Source organism: Rutilus rutilus, assembly GCF_951802725.1.
Source record: "Rutilus rutilus genome assembly, chromosome: 20".
Taxonomy (NCBI): Eukaryota; Metazoa; Chordata; class Actinopteri; order Cypriniformes; family Leuciscidae; genus Rutilus; species Rutilus rutilus.
The window spans coordinates 10,756,220-10,773,779 of NC_140225.1; the positions used below are offsets into that span (position 1 = coordinate 10,756,220).

The following is a 17,560-nucleotide window of genomic DNA, read 5'->3' on the forward strand; positions in this document are numbered from 1 at the left end:
TTCATTTTGCCCAGGCAAATCCTATTGCATATTATCCTGTACATTGCATTAGGCCCCTAATCTCTCCTTTCTCTTCCCTCGCTCCATACCTCCGTGGAAGAAAAAAAGCAGCTGCTGATTAACCCACTTACGGCAGTAAATAAATGGCGTGCGCGGTTGTATGCGCCAGATTTAATTATAAGAGAAAGAACGAAAATACATACAATAACGACCCATCTTACAATAATGGTGTGCTTATAGAATTTATTTAGCTGTATAAAAAAATGACCCACAAATCTGAATGAATGACCAAAAAAGCTGATTCAGACAGAAATAAAATGTTAAATGACAAAAAAGGGAATTTGAGCGCGATAATAATGTATAATGAAAAGATTACCTCTACAAACAATTATCAATATGCCAAATCTTTACTCATCTTTTTAAAAACATTTCAACTGATGTGAATGTCACATGAATCCCATATTGCTTTTGGTTTCCCATCTTTTCTTTGCTTCAAACCTAAAAATACAAACAAAAAAAAAAACATTGAAAGTAACAAACTTGAGTTAAAATAATCAAGAATTTTAGAGATTTTTTTTTTATAAAAGCAATGCAAAGAAAAAGCAATCAAAGCAGATTCTTTTGGATAAATATGCTTGCATATAATTGCCGTCAATGCAAACAAAATCTGTATATTGTGGTTACTTCTAGCTCACATTATTCAATGGGCATTCAGAGACTGACCAAAGAGATAAGCAGCACCCGCATACTCATTAGAAAGCTCTAGTGAATACACGAGTTAACACATAGTCCAGGAAAGAAGGGACATTTAAAGTGTGAAACGCAGAGTGACTTAATGAAATTGCAGGGTATCAGCACTGGGGACAGATAGAAGAAGAAAAAAAAAAATACACAACAAACCCCCAAGCGATTTGCTTCCTCCTTTTTTGGGCTGCCCGGGAAGCCTCCGCTTCCTGTTTGGTGCTAGCGAAGTCACGGCAATCGGCGGCTTGTGCGATTTTCACGGCCAGCTATTGAGAAGGAGACAGAGACAAGCTCCATTAGCTGGAGAAAATCAGTCTGCCTGGCAAACCTCACCAACACTGCCAGTGCGTCAAGGTGGTGCTCGAAGAATGCCTCTGGTTCATATCTTCATCACTGCGAGGATGGCGTATCCCGCACGGACATGCACATGCTCGAGTTTGGAAAATAAAAAAAGAATATGTGGTTCATAGATAGAAGTAGGACACCCAACCCTCCGTTCCACCACTCAGCATGGATGTGCATAATTAATGTTATTATCTCATATACTTAATCTGTTCATCTAAAGAGGACCTTTAATTCTGAAAATTGCAGTGCACGCACTTAGGATGGCAAAATGAATGGAGGAGGGCGAGAGGCACATGTCGGCGGTATCAGTGAGGGGAAATGTGTGTGGGGTGGCTAGATTAATTCCAATAGCCAGAGTGACACAGAGGGCTCAGGAAACAAAAGGAGAGTCCGGGCCTCTTCCATCACTCCTGGGATGGGTTTATTATTGGACCGCAAGAAACTATGATAAACACTTGGAACAATTCGCAAACCTTTTTTTTTTTTTTTACCCACTGCCTGTTTTTTCGGGAGGGGATATGAGGGTAATTCTTTAGAACAGTAAAAGAACACAATCAGAGGGAACACAGACAAAAAAAAAAACCTCAATTGGTAATGAGGAAATGTGCCACCATTTGTAGGCTCGAAAAAACCTGGAGAGAGCAAGAGAGTGGAAAAAAATGTTTCAATTATAATTAAGTGGGATAAACTTTATTAGAAAGACTGAAACTAAAATATCTCCTAATGCATGCTGGGATTAGGCAGGTCAGAGCGAGCAGGAAGGAGAAATTAAACTCTAAAGGCTTTTTATCGCCATATTTCAGGAACCAAGGGTGTAAAATGTTCTAATTTGGGATACATTAAAAGCCATAAAGGTCTTTCAAAAAGATTAATGGTACTTTGCTTGGATTTAAGATAAGGCCTTTAGCAGGCTGAGAGAGCGGGGTTCCGGCTGGGCCCTCGAGGCATTCATCTATACAGGCACTTGGAAGATTTGTAAAGGCGTCTGCATAACCTGAGGCTAACACACTATGACAGTTTTTTTAAATCCTTGCCATTTTTTTGGAGGTTTTAAGAGCCATAAATCATGTTTTCTAGCAAGACAGCGCAGAGAGGGAAGTTATAATGAGTGATCATGCCCGTGTTTAGCGCAGATCTGCTCGCAGATAATTCACACCAGGGTGTTTTTGGAGAGGCGCGTTTAAGCGGAATAGGTGCTAAAGCTATCGCGGACGGGAAACGATAAACATGACACAATAATGACATTGGTGAAAAGCAGCATTTTGAGACAACAAAATGAGAGGATGCCAAATGGCTTCAGAGGTTTAAATCTTAAGATTTATCTGCTTTTTCGACACAAGGATTACCCACATTAACCTGCGCTCCAGCTTTAACCCAATTTTGCCCCTATCACCAAAAATAAAGCCCCCCCCCCCAGTCGGGACTCCCCAATTTTCACACACATTACTATATTCAAAGCATTAAAGGTCTTAAATTTTTTTTTTTTTATCAGTCCAGTCTACAATCCACGATTGTCTTTACCGGGGCTCAACATTAATGTCAAGCAAGTTACCTAGGAGACAGAGCAGATCAAAGAGACAAAAAAAGAAGAAAAAAAAAGCGCTCTCAAATGTCTGATTAATCAAGCCTTGCAAACAGCTTATTTCTTTTAGCCTGCATGCAAGTATGAAAATGAGATTCGGAGCGCAGTACATTGTGCAGATTTGTTCATTCTTATCAGAACAAAGCCGGCGGCAGCTTATTTCATGGATCACTGGCACTGTCATCAGTGTAGCGCAGAGCAGGTGACAGCACTTCTTTCTGTGGCAAGAACAAAATTAGCAAAAAGTCGGCACAAATTAGCCTCTCATATTTTCCGTAATATGACATTATTTTTCATTTACTTTTTTGATCCACTTTTCATGATTTTCCCTCCTTTTTCATCCTTATCCCCCCCTCCTTTTCCCTCTCTTGTGACTTAGTGCCAAATCCTTTCACATCAAATGCGGGCACAGAGGAAAAATGCAGGGCAGGAAAAAAAAGGAATGAAAATCACAATCCAAAATAAAAGGGGGGGAAAGTGGGCTTTTTTGGGGGGGGGGGGGGGGGTAACATTCACAACAAAAAGCGCTTGTGCTCTTTGTTCTAGGTAGTCACACTAAACCTTACCATATTTCCGTAAGAATTACATTCAGTGCATTTCCATTGTCGTTTACCTCTCTTCTCTCCTCTTTAAAGGAATTCTGTGCCATTTACGCCAGTCCTCAGCAAAGCCTTATTCAGTGCTGGGTTTATTTAGCGCTATTAATGATGTGACCTTTGAAAGGTCTGCGAGGGATGAATACCTTCTGCTCAGCCCTGTAACTGCAACGTGGGGCCACTAGGTGGGTGAAGTCAACAGTGGTGCAGTGCCTACTTGGTGTTGTATAGTAGATCACTGACTGCCACAGTGGCTGCTGTGAAGTACACAAAAACACTAATGTGCAATATATGCATTCTGCATACATTTACAATGCTAGTCCGTCCCCTGATGCCAGGGCATTGTTCAATCCTTATTTCTTTCATTTTTGAGCCTTCCACAAATATATGACAATAAAGGTCGCAAACTACTGTATATTGGAGCAAAGTATAAATATATATATTGATATTATTTAGTTATAATATCTTGAAAAACTGCCTTTAAAATAAATAAGTGTGGTGAAAAAAAAATCTGGTTTTCTTGCAGCTGTTTAAAAAAAGCTTTTAAATTAGTTAAACCTGCATCTATAACCCAGGCTCTCACTCGCGCACACACATACCGAAAAAGCAAGGGTTGCAAACCATTAAAACTGCTACAGTTGTAGACTGGTTTATACAATAGCTGTTACACATAACATTCACTCTGTAAAACAGGTGACATACACACACCTTAAAGCCAAAATAACATGGACATAGTTGACTTGTATAAGGCTGGAATGATTAACAGATTAAGGCTGTATGTGTTTGTTTTGTTTTTGGACTTTAGTTGGCCAGATAGATAGTACTTACTAAATTAAAATTATTACCAATTTCAAAGCCCAGAAAGTTAGTAAGTGGAACCCATAACTTGCTTAATCAATTGATCATACCAACATCGTATATTGAGAAGTAGTTACATTTTCTTACAAACACTGTTTTGCCTTTCTCTAATATCACCAATAAATCAATAACATTATAATTCTGCTCTGTCATGCCAAACACGTTAGAACAGATAGGAATAATCATAGCTTGCATTAAAATAATACCAAGGGAAATCTCATGGAAACCATTGCATTGCCTGAATGAAACGAAACAGGCCACGCTCCCGTGACAATACCCGACGAAATCCTTTCAACAAAAGTGACATATTGAGAGTCCTACACTTGATATCCTTGTATACAGTGAAAGATCCAGTTAACATAGCTTATCAGTCTCAAGGGGTTGGTGGGGGAAATAAGACAAGGAGTTCCTGTAATCTTGCCACCAACTTGACAAACAGCATTACAAGACATACAGAGAAGCAGCCTCTCTGAGGGGGATCTAGTTGGAAAAGCTCTCGGTATAATGCGCTTCTCTATGTTTCAGCCCCAATAATCTGATTCCAGATACATAAGACTGTCATCTTCAGGGAACAAGGGAGTGGAAAAAAGTCTGAAAGTTCGCTGGCTTTGTGCGCATTTCATTATCTTCCCTCTTCTGAGCAGGCAAGGCTTATTAGCAAGCTTTGAACTCACACTTACAATAATGTGCCATCAACAGTTTTATAAGCTAATTAGAAAAACAGTTTAATTAATGACTGACTGGCAATAAAATGGCAATCAGGGAAAAAAAAGGAAACGAGGGTGCTAAGCTTCCACTACCACCAATTAAGGGCTAATTACAAACAAATTATATATGTGTTTTGCTGTGGGCTTTCATTCGAAAAAAAATGGCTTTAATTAAAAGAGAAAACATGCTAATTAATTAAACAGCACAAAAAATCTACATTGAAAAGTATGCTTTGTCTATTAAGTAATTAATGAAATACAATAATCCAAATGAGATTCCCCAGCATTTGATAAAAGCTTAGGACCCATTTCAAAACCAATTTCAAAATTAATGGGCAAAATTTTTATGCGAGTCATCTACAGATATAATAAAAGTTCATTCTGTGATAAATTGCTAATACTGAAAGAAATTGGAACAAAGAGGAGAGTTTTTGCTTTGCAGTTTTCTTGTTGCCAGAGGGGCCCGCACAGGAGGAAGAGCCAGTCCGGGGTTTCGTTACAGATTGGGTGTTATAGACGGAGAAAAGGGCTAAAAATACCTAATCACGCTGCTTTAAAAATCAGGAGAAAGCCGTTAAGATGATTAATAATTAAATGCATAAATAGACATACATTATGTTTAATGCACCAAGACATAGCAACCTGTACAAAAGCCAACTATCTTCCTTCACAAATGCTGTCAAACTAGTGCATTTTAATTGGATTGGTGTCAATGAGTTTAACCTAACTGCAATTCTGGCACTTCAAACAGCATGACACCCCTGTAAAGAACACACAAAGAACTTTGTCGTTAGAGATCTGTCTGTTCGCATATACTGTGAGACATTGTATTTCAACCGCATATTAGGACAAAACCCCAGCTGACTGCTCGGAGATGAAGCAATGCAACACATTTAATAGGTGTACCGATCATAATAAAGCCAACGCGAATGTATAATCTTGACTGTGACGCAAAAGAAATGCGAGCATCTAACTCGCATACTGAAGAATATATGTGCCTGTGTTCTTGAACTCTCGCTAGCTCCCCCGACTTTATCTTTTTGCGCCCCCTCCAACAACTTCTTTTCAGACTGCGTCTCCTTTTAATCATTTTCATATTGTCTGACTCCTGGAGAACTTGAAATGGACGCAGAACCCCCCACTGCTCGAGACTAGAAAGTCTACGTTTTGAAGTGGTAATGCGGAGCTAATATTTGTGATCAGGGCAAAGAAAAACTGTAGAAAATAATAAAGTGTGACAGTCCTTTGTTCAGCGTTGCTCAGTTCGTCTTTACCACTGAGACTCAAACTGCAGCTCTTGTTATTAAAATATGCTTAGAAGGCTCAATGAAACCCCTTAAAAATAAGTTGACGGAAGTAATTCATTCTCTACAGACAAAAGCCATTCAAAATCAAAACATCTGAAAACAATGAATCTAAAAGTCACAACAGAAACAACATTTTCAAACAGTCACAGTTTTGCCATAATCTCTGAAAGGTAAACTAAATTATGTTTTTTTTTTATGTTCAAGGTATTATATTGCGGTCCTAAAAGTCTGAGACCTGAAACTCTTCCAACAATGTACATAGACCTTTGGGAAGATGTATTTGGCAAAACATGTTCCAAAACAGGGTTTTCACAGCGTAACCATAAAAAAAGATTCCCCAAAGAATCTTTCAGTAATTTTTTTTTTTATTTGTGTGAAGAACATTTTAATAATCTAAAGAACCCTTTTCCACTATCAAGAACCTTTTGTGCAATCAAAAGGTTTTATGGATGTAAAAGGTTCTTCATATAACTATCAGAACCTTTATTTTATAAGAGTGTACCTTTAAAAGGTCAGTTGGATTTTGGACTAGTACCTGTGTCTTTTTTGGATAGAGGATAAGCAGTGAAGAATTTGATAATACTGTATTTAATTATAATCAATTAAAAAGCTTTCACCTTTTACACAATTTTTATAAAACGCTTTGTGAAAAAACAACAAAAAAACAATTAAACCTTCTACAGAATATCTGAATACACTTTCATGAAAGGAAAATCTCAAAGAACCCTTTGCTATCCACATTTGTGTTTAAACACTTAGACAAAGATGAAAGCCCACATAACACACTCTTTTTATGATAACTTGAAAGAAGGTTTTAACAAATTGCTTTAATTTGCAGATTAAAGGAAACATGGAAAATATCATCATATGATTAAAAAAAAGCTAAACAAGGAAGCAACCGATAATTTGGCTACATTTAAACATTTCAAAACAGCAGATTTTTTTTTTATATAAAAGCATAAAAACTTTTGATTTGACAGAAAAGAAAAAAAAAGTTAACAGATTAACCGGTTATGACCAATAAAAATACCTCTATTCCTTGCATTAGCTAAAAACAAGTTGCTCCAAAAAAAATATAACACGACCTTTAGTATATCACTGTCTCATCAACTTCTAAACCCTTTAATTTAACGCTGTATTAGCATGTAAACATATTACAGAATGTATGATATTTCATAGAGCAGTAAACACAAACATTATTAGAACCTTGAAATTGAGGCTTGCCACAGCTGGGATTATTGCCTGTTCACTGCATTATTTCAAACAGCTGTCTGCAACAACATTTATCCTGGGCAGAGCGCTCTGTGGCCGCACGGAGCGCTGTGATAATGAATACTAGACGGATTAGAAATCAGGGCATAAAATGCTTCACTAATACCCAAATTGCCCCCAAGGACTCTTTAAAAGGAACAACATATTTCTGTTTATCTAGTATATAGTTGGTTGTGTAGTGGTTCAATCCATTCAAATAAAATAATAATAATAATAATAGCACATTGAGCTCTGGTGTCCATATGGGTCATGCAAGTTCAAATCTGGCATGCAACTTTCAGATCGTTTTCCTCCCATTTAATCTTTCTATCATTTTCTTTTCTTTACTTCCCTCTAAATAAAAGTGGTAAAAAGGCAAAATTTGGAATAAACAACAGCTACACTACTGTTCAAAAGATAGTCAGTAAGATTATTTTTTCTGAGATAAGTTAAAATTCAAAGAGTAAAGACATTTGTAATGTTACAAAACATGCATTTCAAATAAACGCTGTTCTTTTGAACTTTCTATTCATTGAGGAAAGCTGTAAAAAATTGTATCACAGTTTTCACAAAATTATTAAGCTGGTTTCAGCATTGATAATAAGAATGGAGCACCAAATCAGCATATTAGCAAGATTTCTGAAGTATCATGTGACACTGAAGACTGGAGTAATGCTGCTGAAAATCCAGTTTTGTAATCACTGGGATAAATTACATTTAAAAATATATTCAATTAAAACCTTACTTCAAAATGTTACAGTTTTACAGTATTTTTGATCATATAAATGGAGCCTTATTGAGAATAAGAGACTTTTACAGACATAAAGTATGGCTACAATAACAAATGGTGCAACTCAAATACCTACATCTGAAACCCTTCAAATTTTTGAAATAATCTTCCATATGTGCAACCAACCTACCCTATCAATGCACAACCTACATGAGAATGATGTTACCATTTACATGGCTGAGGAAAGTTTGGATACATAGAAAGAACATGCAAGTTTGATCTTCTCTTGGCACGTTCACACAAAAAAAACGTCCATACCTACATCTCAGGGATGCTGAATCAATCTATAGAGCATAAGAGACATGTCCAGCAGATGACAAACGCACATTACCTGGTGAAAACTGTAATATACAGTCTTTAGTGGAGAACAAATAAAGCAGCTAACAGTGGCATTAGTGCGCAGCGACTGCCAGTGTTCTGTCAGAGGCAGACCTCAGCTGTCTGGCTGAGCGAGAGATTCGAGACTGCTAAGTCTCCTCAAATCCACTGATGCTCTAAGAAGCTTTCTGTGACAACATGGTCCTGGTAAGTCAATCAAAGAGGAAAGCCATGCAGTTTGTGTTTGTGTTTTTACCTGCAAGCCATGGCAAACTAATAACGCAGCCTGCTATAATTACAGTACCAGTGTTATTTGATAAGAGGCACTAACCTTAAACATTTCACTGCTGTCATTTGCAAGCATTAGACAGCATGATGGCATCTCTGAAATTCTTTACCTGCTTTTGAAGTCTAGATAAACTCTGTGAAGGAATGCTTAAATCTGCCATTCTCAACCAAACAAAAGAACAAAGGCAAAGGCTGATATAGCCGTGTGGCATCACAATGAAGCCCATGTAATGATGAAATGTTTCCGAGAATGGTTTCCAAAGAAACCGTTATGTCTCTGTCTACCTGGGAAAGAAAAAGATAAAACCACAGAGATACTCCAGAGATAAGAGTAAGAGGCATCTGTATGGATTACCGCGTAAAGACTCTCAGAAGAAAATTGCCTATAAACCAAGGGCCTGTTGTTGGCATTACTGAGCTATTTAATGCTTGTTCCCATGGCTCTACGCTTGTTAGGAGCGTGATTATCACCTTGCTTTGAACTGATTCAAATCAACAATCAACAGCACCACAATATGATTTCATTAGTGCGGAGTAAATGGTGTCATTTTCGCATTTACGCCAAGAGAAACAGAAGCTGTAATTGATTACGTAGGAAACTAATATTTGAGGTTAACACGATTAACACTGCTCCTCCCAATTGGATGGGAAAGCTTTATCGAAGCATGACCTGAGACTGTTTTATCCACAATTAAACTATAAAATTAATCTTAATAGAAAATTAATTATTGTAGAAACTGAAAACTACATTTAAATACACCAAAGCCAGGAATAAATACAGCTGCAGTACAGCAATGAACCGTAAAAGAAAATGATCACAAAAAGGATTTGCAGAATGAGTATCACAAACCACTTAGTACACCTAAATATAAAGTTATTAACAGAAGATTAATTAGCACTTTATGCAATATGTTGTAATGCACAGCATGATGAAATAAAGCTGGTTCATTGTTGGTATGCAGACTGACACCTGCTATAAAATCTGCCTGACAACATAGAACAAAAGAGAGAAAGAATGAAAGAAAGAACGAACTAACAAATGAAATTAAGAATGAACGAGAGAAGAAAGAAAGAACATTTGCACAACTGTTCTTTTGTCAAAGCACTTCTGCATTAAAAACACTTGGTTTGGGGTGACTGAAGAAATAAAAATCATGTTTTCTATAAAAATGTTTGGAATTGTATTGTCACCAAATGTATAGATAAGTGGACTGGAAGCACACACCTAAATCTTTTCTGTACTAAACGGTTGAAGGTTGACAGTGAACATCAATTCCACACAGTAATGCTGGAATCAAAGCCAAGGCCGGAATTTAGTGGAATGCATTTCAGATTCCATTGAATCAAAGTTGCGAGGCTTAAAAATATTGCCCGCTATGATTGCCCCAACTTCAGAAAAGTTGAATGTCTTTTTAACTGCAATTACAGCTGTGCGAATGTTACATTTTCTGCCAAATTAGCTTCGAAGCGCTTGATCCGACGTACACTCCTAAAATGTGTCTTTTTTAAAACTGCAGGCACTGTATTTAGGTATGAGCCCACTTCAAAGGTGTAAAACTGGCACCTTGAAAATGTTTTAGCGCTCGGGTTGAAAGCATTGTAGCCTTCATTAAAAGGCAGAACCGAAAGTTCTATAGACACAGCCGTACTTCTAACTGGGGGAGGGCTTTCCATTAACTTTAGTGTAAAAGGGTTGCAAGACTTTCAGCCCAAGTGTGTGTGAATGTGTGTGTGTTTGTAGCCTCTGTCTTTGCAAGGCAAAATGTCCGCAGACCCATTAGCTCAATTTGTCACAGTTGGCGCGCCCCCCGAGATGGCTTATCTGGGCAACATACCTCTCGAGTAGCAAGACTGTCACTCAGTTCTTCAGCCTTCCCATAGTCCCCTTCAGCGATGGCACTCTCTATGCTCTTTTCCAGGCCTGACTGAAGATGAGAAGGAGGGAAATAAAATGAAGTGATTTTCAAATAGAAATAGAAGGAAATCAAAGAGTAACTTAAAAACTCCCCCAGGCATTCTTTTTAATATGATTGCCATTACAACAAATATGTAGATTTCCTCTCGTAAATGAAAATCGTTGGTTGATTAAATATTAGGCAAAAAAATCTGTCTAGCCACAGGAGGTTACCAAACAGAAATGTTGGTCTTTAATTAGATATTTCCATCAAAGCGGCAGGACTGGTGGAGCAGAGCCTTCTGTCTGCTACTACAGATCTTCATAAGACAAATCCCAAAAAACAAAGACAAAACATTCTCATTTTCTACCAGTTTCACTCATTCTAGATGTGTTTGTTGCTCCTTATGGTAAAAAAACATGAAAAACTAGCAATGCATACATAATGCAATACATACCTCAATTCATAATTATTCCTAAGCTAATGTATATTCCATGCTGTGATTTCAGAAACGGTCATATAATATTCATTCTGCTTAGGTAAACATTTCAGAGGGACTGTTCCAATCAGCCTCACTCACAACTCCATTAAAATGTACTTTCACAGCATACGCTCAGCCTTTTAATAATGTTTAATCCATAAAAAAAGATATAGCCTTTGAAAGCGAGGGAAAATGGAGCAGCGGAGCTGTCTAAATTAACAGGACAACCAGATATATATATAATCAAAACAATATTTTAACTCAATAACCCAATATTTTAACTTGCTAATGCAAAATTACTTGAGCTCAACATTAAACGATACAGACAATTGAATTAGTAGCGTTTTCCTACTTAAAACAAATTACATTTGCCAATATTCTGCTTACATGACAATTTATAAATTAAAATAACTGCAAAAAAAAATGTTTTGAGCTATTGCTGCAGAATGATAAGTAATGTGCATTAGTGCAAAAATGGCTTGAAGTTACAAATGAATTAGTTCTGTTTACAAAGCTTTGCACTTAAAGAGACTTATTTATAGAAAATGTAATCAGGAAACTCCTGCATGACGAAATTAAATTATGAGCCAATGTACAAAGTCAGCTTTCTTGAATCCTTTTCTCACATATTCTGCTCATCTCACAAGGAACAGAAATCATACACTGTAAAAAGATATATTATTGCTTTAAATGAAATAAGCTGTACAATATATAAGCAAACCTCTGCAGACGCCACAGGAAAAAAAAAAACTGTTCCTGCTATAACAGCTACAGTGTTGATAAGGTGAATTCTGTTGAGTAAATGTCATAAAAAATGTGTTTTTTTATGACACAGACTTAGAGGAAGTAAAGCAACAAGGTTTATGTGCCAGCACAATGCAGCCATACACACTAAATATAATTTAAAAAGAAAATAATATATTAGATATTTAATGGCTCTTTAATTACTTCTTTGCACTGTGAAAGTTAATTAAAAACAAAAAGTATTACAATCTACCCTGCACTTTTTCCTATTATAACATTTTTTTTTAAATCATATTTTCAGTTTATCTGTTAGAAGATCAGAAATGTTTTTTTTTTAAATCATGACTTGAGTTGAGAGTAGATTTATTACCAAACGTCAAAATTCTCAAACATTTCCTCATTTTCCTCACACCAATTTCTAAAAATCAGCCAATGTGGCCATAATCAGATCTTTATTTCAAATCCAAACATTTCATAAATGTTTAAACCGTTTGAAGAACTTTCATTAAGATTTAAATCAGAATAAGCACAAGGAAGCATTAATATAACTAATACGAAAGGGCTATGCAACAATCATCTCTACGAAACTACGATTCTACAGCAACATTTTTAACAAAATGAGAAACTCAAGGAGGCTGATATTCAATACCAACTTAAATGTGATGATGGAAGAGTGGGTAATACTAAAAAACAGGTCCATTTACAGAGGACAAATAATGGCATATGCTGTGTTATTATATTCTTTATGCAGTTCTACGTATGATGCCCTTTCAGCTTCTGAGTGAGGAAAATCTTACTGTCGTATGTTACACAAGCTGTCCAGTGTATTTGATTTGCAAGCGTTCCCCTCCCTATCTCTGAATTACAGCATTACAGAGAGCTCCTGACTCCATTGTACTGTGGCTTTCAATGGAGAAATCCACCTCATATAAGAAATATTAAACACCAACCAGAACAGACAGTGCAGCTACATCCTCATGTCAAGATTAAGGTAATCTCATCATTAAATATAATATGATCTATTCTGTTATGCTCAGTGTCATGTGGAAGAAAGGACGCCTCCTCACTCTGTCTTTCACATTTGATAGAGGAAACAATTACGAGTTACATATACAGTCGACAGAGAACAGAGAGAGGCAGTGGGATAAAAATGCTTTCAGCATCAGAGTGGAATTAAGACACCCACAGAGTGGTAGAGGAAGATGGAGGAAATCATTGTTACCATGAGAGGAGGTCTGCTACAAGGAGGAGGCTTGAGTCTATCATTGATGCCAAAATACTGCGTGAGTTCCTTCCAGTGCTCCTCCTGTTTCTCTTCAGGCTTCCTGGGCAAAGACACAGAATGACAAGTCTTTCTGTTATTATTATTATTATTATTCACTCCAGGACTAGCATGTACACTTTGTGAGATTCAATTATTTTCTGCTATAACTGGTGAGTTACAGAGCCAGTCAGTGTTTCGGTATATATGTGTGCTTAGTGAAATAGGCAGGAGGTTTCAAATATGAAGAATTTTGTACTTAGATGTTCTATTTGTTCCCCTCAAGTCTGGAATACACCACAACTTTTACAATTTAAAAAGATTTTAAAACACTAAGCACCATACAGCTACCCACTTGAGAATCACACACTACCAGACTACCAGAACACAAGCTCACATCAAAACATACACCTTGTTGCTGAAAGACACAAGACAAATGAAACAATCACTGTGTCCGAAATTGAATACTTCCCTACTAGGCTATATAGTATGCGAAAAGCAATATGCCAAAAAAGCACTGTTATGTATGCTATGTTATGTATCAAATACATAGTACTGGAAAAACTGTTGGCAAAAAGTACCAGGATAACTTACTACTTCCTCCAAGATTCTGAGGCGTGCATTTGATGGACACTTTACTATCCCATGAGGCCACGGGAGAGGATTTATGAATGCAAGTGAAGCAACGCAGCTAACGCTGGTAGGTCACGTAACATTAACAACATTGCAGATGTAGTACGTCCGAATTTCAGTCATACTCCACATATTCATACTACATAGAATGTACGTTTTTTAACAGTCATGAAGTACATTCAAATTCAAATGCGGGGCAGTTGTGGCCTAATGGTTGGAGAGTCAGACTGGTAACCTGAGGTTGCAGGTTCGATTCTCAATACCGGCAGGAAATGACTGTGTGCCCTTGAGCAAGGCACCTCACCCCCAATCACTCCCTGGGCGCCACAGCAAAAATGGCTGTCCAGGTGCGTGTGTGTCCAAATTCTGAGTATGGGTTACCATACTTGGCCTGCATGTCACTTTCAAATGTAGTACCTACTCAGACAGTATGCTCATTGTTCATGTTTCATGTTTTCAGCTCAAAATATCAAACATGTTCGATTCTGTCCAACTGGACGGATTCATAGTCTGAAGCTTAACAGTTTTGTGCCGATCACATACTATGCAAAGAGTTGTGTAGTGTATTATAGAGTAATAATGTAATATTTCTCACATCAGTCAGTGAACAAATAAAACATTTCAGAAATATATTTGAATTTATGCATTCCTTCACCACTGAAAAACAAATAAAAAAGTTAAAAGTTTGTTAAGCCTAAGGAAAGTTGTTTACACATGTTTCGCTCATAGACCTGCTGACTAATGTAGTGATGTCTGTTTGAATGGTCTACATTGGAAGCACTTTGGTCTAGTCATCATTAACTCTCCATAATTGTCCACCATACCTTTTCTGCTCAGTGTCGCAATTCTGTGTCCCACCTGTTTGAGGTATAAAAAAACAAAATAAGTTAATTCAATGTGTCTAAAAAGGTATGCACATGCATTAAGGCATATTTATTAGAAAGCGTAAAATTGTGTTGTTTATCTCCACAAGTAAAGTACATGTGGATTATATTAGTTCTACTGTAGTAAATCCTACTGGACACCCAACAACCAAAACAAAGTGCAAACTTGCATTGTTTATGTTTGCATGGAAATCTTGAATCCATCAGATACTATAAACCACAACAGAAATAGTATAGGAGAAAAGCACCGGTATATAATGAAAAAACAACTTGACCTTTCTTGTGGCGCCTTTTCCTTTGCCGTTTAGTTTGTGGTTGCTTCATTCTCTGATCATCTTTTGCTCTTTGGAGATCTTTGAACCTCTGCAAAGAGATATCAATCAGTGATACTCAGATAATGATATTAAAATAAATGCTGCAGATTGAAATGAATGCTACTTGCTTTGTTTACACTGCAGTGTTTAAATAGCCTATGCTGCACTATTCGAACTACAATACAAAATTTGATCAATCCATGATCTGCACTCTCTTGCAATATAACTGCATATAAATACATAACTTCGGTCAGTCCACGTACTTGCCAGTTATCCAAGGAAACTCCAGGGAGACACTCGTCCCCAGATGCATCATAATTGTGCAAATCAGTTTTTGTCGTATTACATTCATCCTGTAGACAAATTGGATGTGGCTCTGTGCCTGACTGAAGTGAGAGGTGCTCGTCTGTCTGTACTTGTCTATTTTCTGATGTTACCCCTTCTTCATCATCATCATCATCAGAGCTCAGGTCAGCCTCAGTGAGACCCGGCGGCAGAAGTCCACTGTACATACCGGTATTAAATCTGGCGAATCATCAAAAACGCAACTGTCGCAGACTTCCGCATTATTCTGTGTCACAAAATGGAGGTGATTTATGTATAAAGCAAATATATTATTAAATGAAACGGATGATATAACGACATCACAATATTTCAGCGCACTACACCAATACGCTTACCGTTGACTTCTGTATTTCCGCGTTTTGAACATAGAGCTTCATTATTGGACCGGCGAAGGAGCGAAAGCTGTAACAGAAACGCTGATTGGTCACTTTAATCTCATTATGAAATTGGATCCTTCCTTTTACAAAATAGAGGACGCTGCTGTTCTGTGTCATGAATAATAGTTCACGACTAATATTTTTAGTTAATTCGTCTATTTCTGTATAATAATAATAATAATAATAATAATAATAATTATTATTATTATTATTATTTTTACTACTACTAGGCTGCTGCTACTACTACTGCTATTACTTAATATATTCCTGATTTTTATATCTTTATCCAATTGTTTTTTTGTTATAAAATTTGTTAAATATGTATCACGTTTAACAATCTAATCTAAATAGATGGTGGGTGGATATGTGGACCTTTTTTAGCCATGAAGAAATTGCCAAATTAAAATGTTAAAATTCATTAAACATGAAAATGATATAGGCCTATTGCATCAATTACTTTATTCCTCTAAAAATTTGGGAGGTTTGTTATTTCTGGTTGTGAAAGTTATAAATAGAACTTACAAGCCTATTAAATGGACTGTAGATGTCTATCACTCACAGACTCGTTTTCATTCATGACAAATTAAATATGGCTTCTAGCCTGAATAAGGTACCTTGACCAAAAATATTCCTAATGAAAATACATATTATGCAGTAGCAGCAAACTTTAAGGTAAGAATTAGTAAACTTATTGAAACATTGTTGTAGCTGATTCAGTTATGAACATTTTATATAGGCTATTTTCTAACTTTTTTTTAAAACGTTTTTTTACAAATGGCAAACTAAAACACAATTACTCATGTTTTCCAGAGTGATAAGAATGCTCTTATATGAGCAATGTCTCCCAATTTATTCAGACAGCTGAGGGCATCACCACATTATTATTCAAATGATTAGCATGCTAATCTTGTTTAGCCTGTGGCACTGGCAGACGAAAAACACTGATGCTTAAATTGCTTATTTATATCAAATAACATCAGTTTTCTGTTTTGTTGCTAAATAGGGTGGGCTTTGTGCCTAATTGCAAAATCACCTATTTACTTAAATGATTTATTTAGTGTGCACAGATTCTGAGGCAACAAGCTCATTTGTATTGTTATAATGTCAAAAATTTTCATCAATATAATTTCTGCTTGATATGCCTCCAGCGGGGGTGCCACTAGTTTTGAATGTGCCCAGCAATTTATCTCTCTTCCTCTTTCTCATTTGCTCTCTCTCTCTCTCTCTCTCTCTCTCTCTCTCTCTCTCTCTCTCTCTCTCTCTCTCTCTCTCTCTCTCTCTCTCTCTCTCTCTCTCTCTCTCCCTTCCATACTCTCTATCTTTCTCTCTATGTAGCCTATTTTCCATAACCTGAGTTAGCAATGCTCCTTGTTTGTGCTCACTGCTGCTTTAGTCGAGTTTATTGCGTTGACCTGACCTTCTTAAGTATTTATTGACAAAATTTTGTCCTATTGGCCTTTTTTTTTAACCCTGTAAAGCTTGATATGAAATAACAGTAAGAAAAATACACTTTTATTACACTTTAGACAAAATCTAATACAAGAAAGCACACGTGTATAATGTTTGATGTGTTATAGGCCTATCATATTTGTATGGCCCATATAGAAAAATATGAGAAAATGGAGCTCATGCATTTAAGGCAGAAATAAACACTTTAATCAGAGACCCAAACTGAGCTAAAATGCAATTTGGTGCAGATCCTGATATTTATATGGCCAAAGCATATAATGAACTTTTGATTTAAATATGTTGAAAAAATTCATTAAAATTAAAAAGTATGAACTATCGATCAGATGACAAGAGGCAAAGATTGTGTACAAAAGCACTTTAAACTAAAATA

The 17,560-nt window shown here is 36.6% G+C and overlaps 1 protein-coding gene across 2 annotated transcripts; it reads right to left on the reverse strand.

The window, feature by feature from the left end:
• Positions 1–229: 229 nt before the first annotated feature.
• fam204a (family with sequence similarity 204 member A) lies at positions 230–15,737 on the reverse strand. Of its 2 annotated transcripts, XM_084390701.1 has the most exons (8): positions 15,679–15,737; positions 15,262–15,569; positions 14,960–15,047; positions 14,625–14,658; positions 13,129–13,231; positions 10,622–10,711; positions 901–1,010; positions 230–498 (listed from the first exon to the last, which is right to left on the reverse strand). In XM_084390701.1, the coding sequence occupies exons 2-8, from the start codon at positions 15,508–15,510 to the stop codon at positions 447–449; spliced, it is 726 nt and encodes a 241-aa protein (XP_084246827.1). In that variant the 5' UTR covers positions 15,511–15,569; positions 15,679–15,737; the 3' UTR covers positions 230–446. The 2 variants fall into 2 exon arrangements, with proteins under 2 accessions (XP_084246827.1, XP_084246826.1); XM_084390700.1 differs by having other exon boundaries at positions 15,262–15,710.
• Between the last annotated feature and the right edge of the window lie 1,823 nt (positions 15,738–17,560).

What these genes read in the sequence shown, in the direction of transcription:
- fam204a (XM_084390701.1), bottom strand. Translation starts at nt 15,510, where the DNA reads ATGTACAGTGGACTTCTGCCGCCGGGTCTCACTGAGGCTGACCTGAGC. An exon ending in TTTCCTTGGATAACTGGCAA is followed by an intron (nt 15,048 to 15,261) that starts GTACGTGGACTG and finishes ATCTCTTTGCAG; the next exon opens with AGGTTCAAAGATCTCCAAAG. An exon ending in GAAAAGGCGCCACAAGAAAG is followed by an intron (nt 14,659 to 14,959) that starts GTCAAGTTGTTT and finishes TACCTCAAACAG; the next exon opens with GTGGGACACAGAATTGCGAC.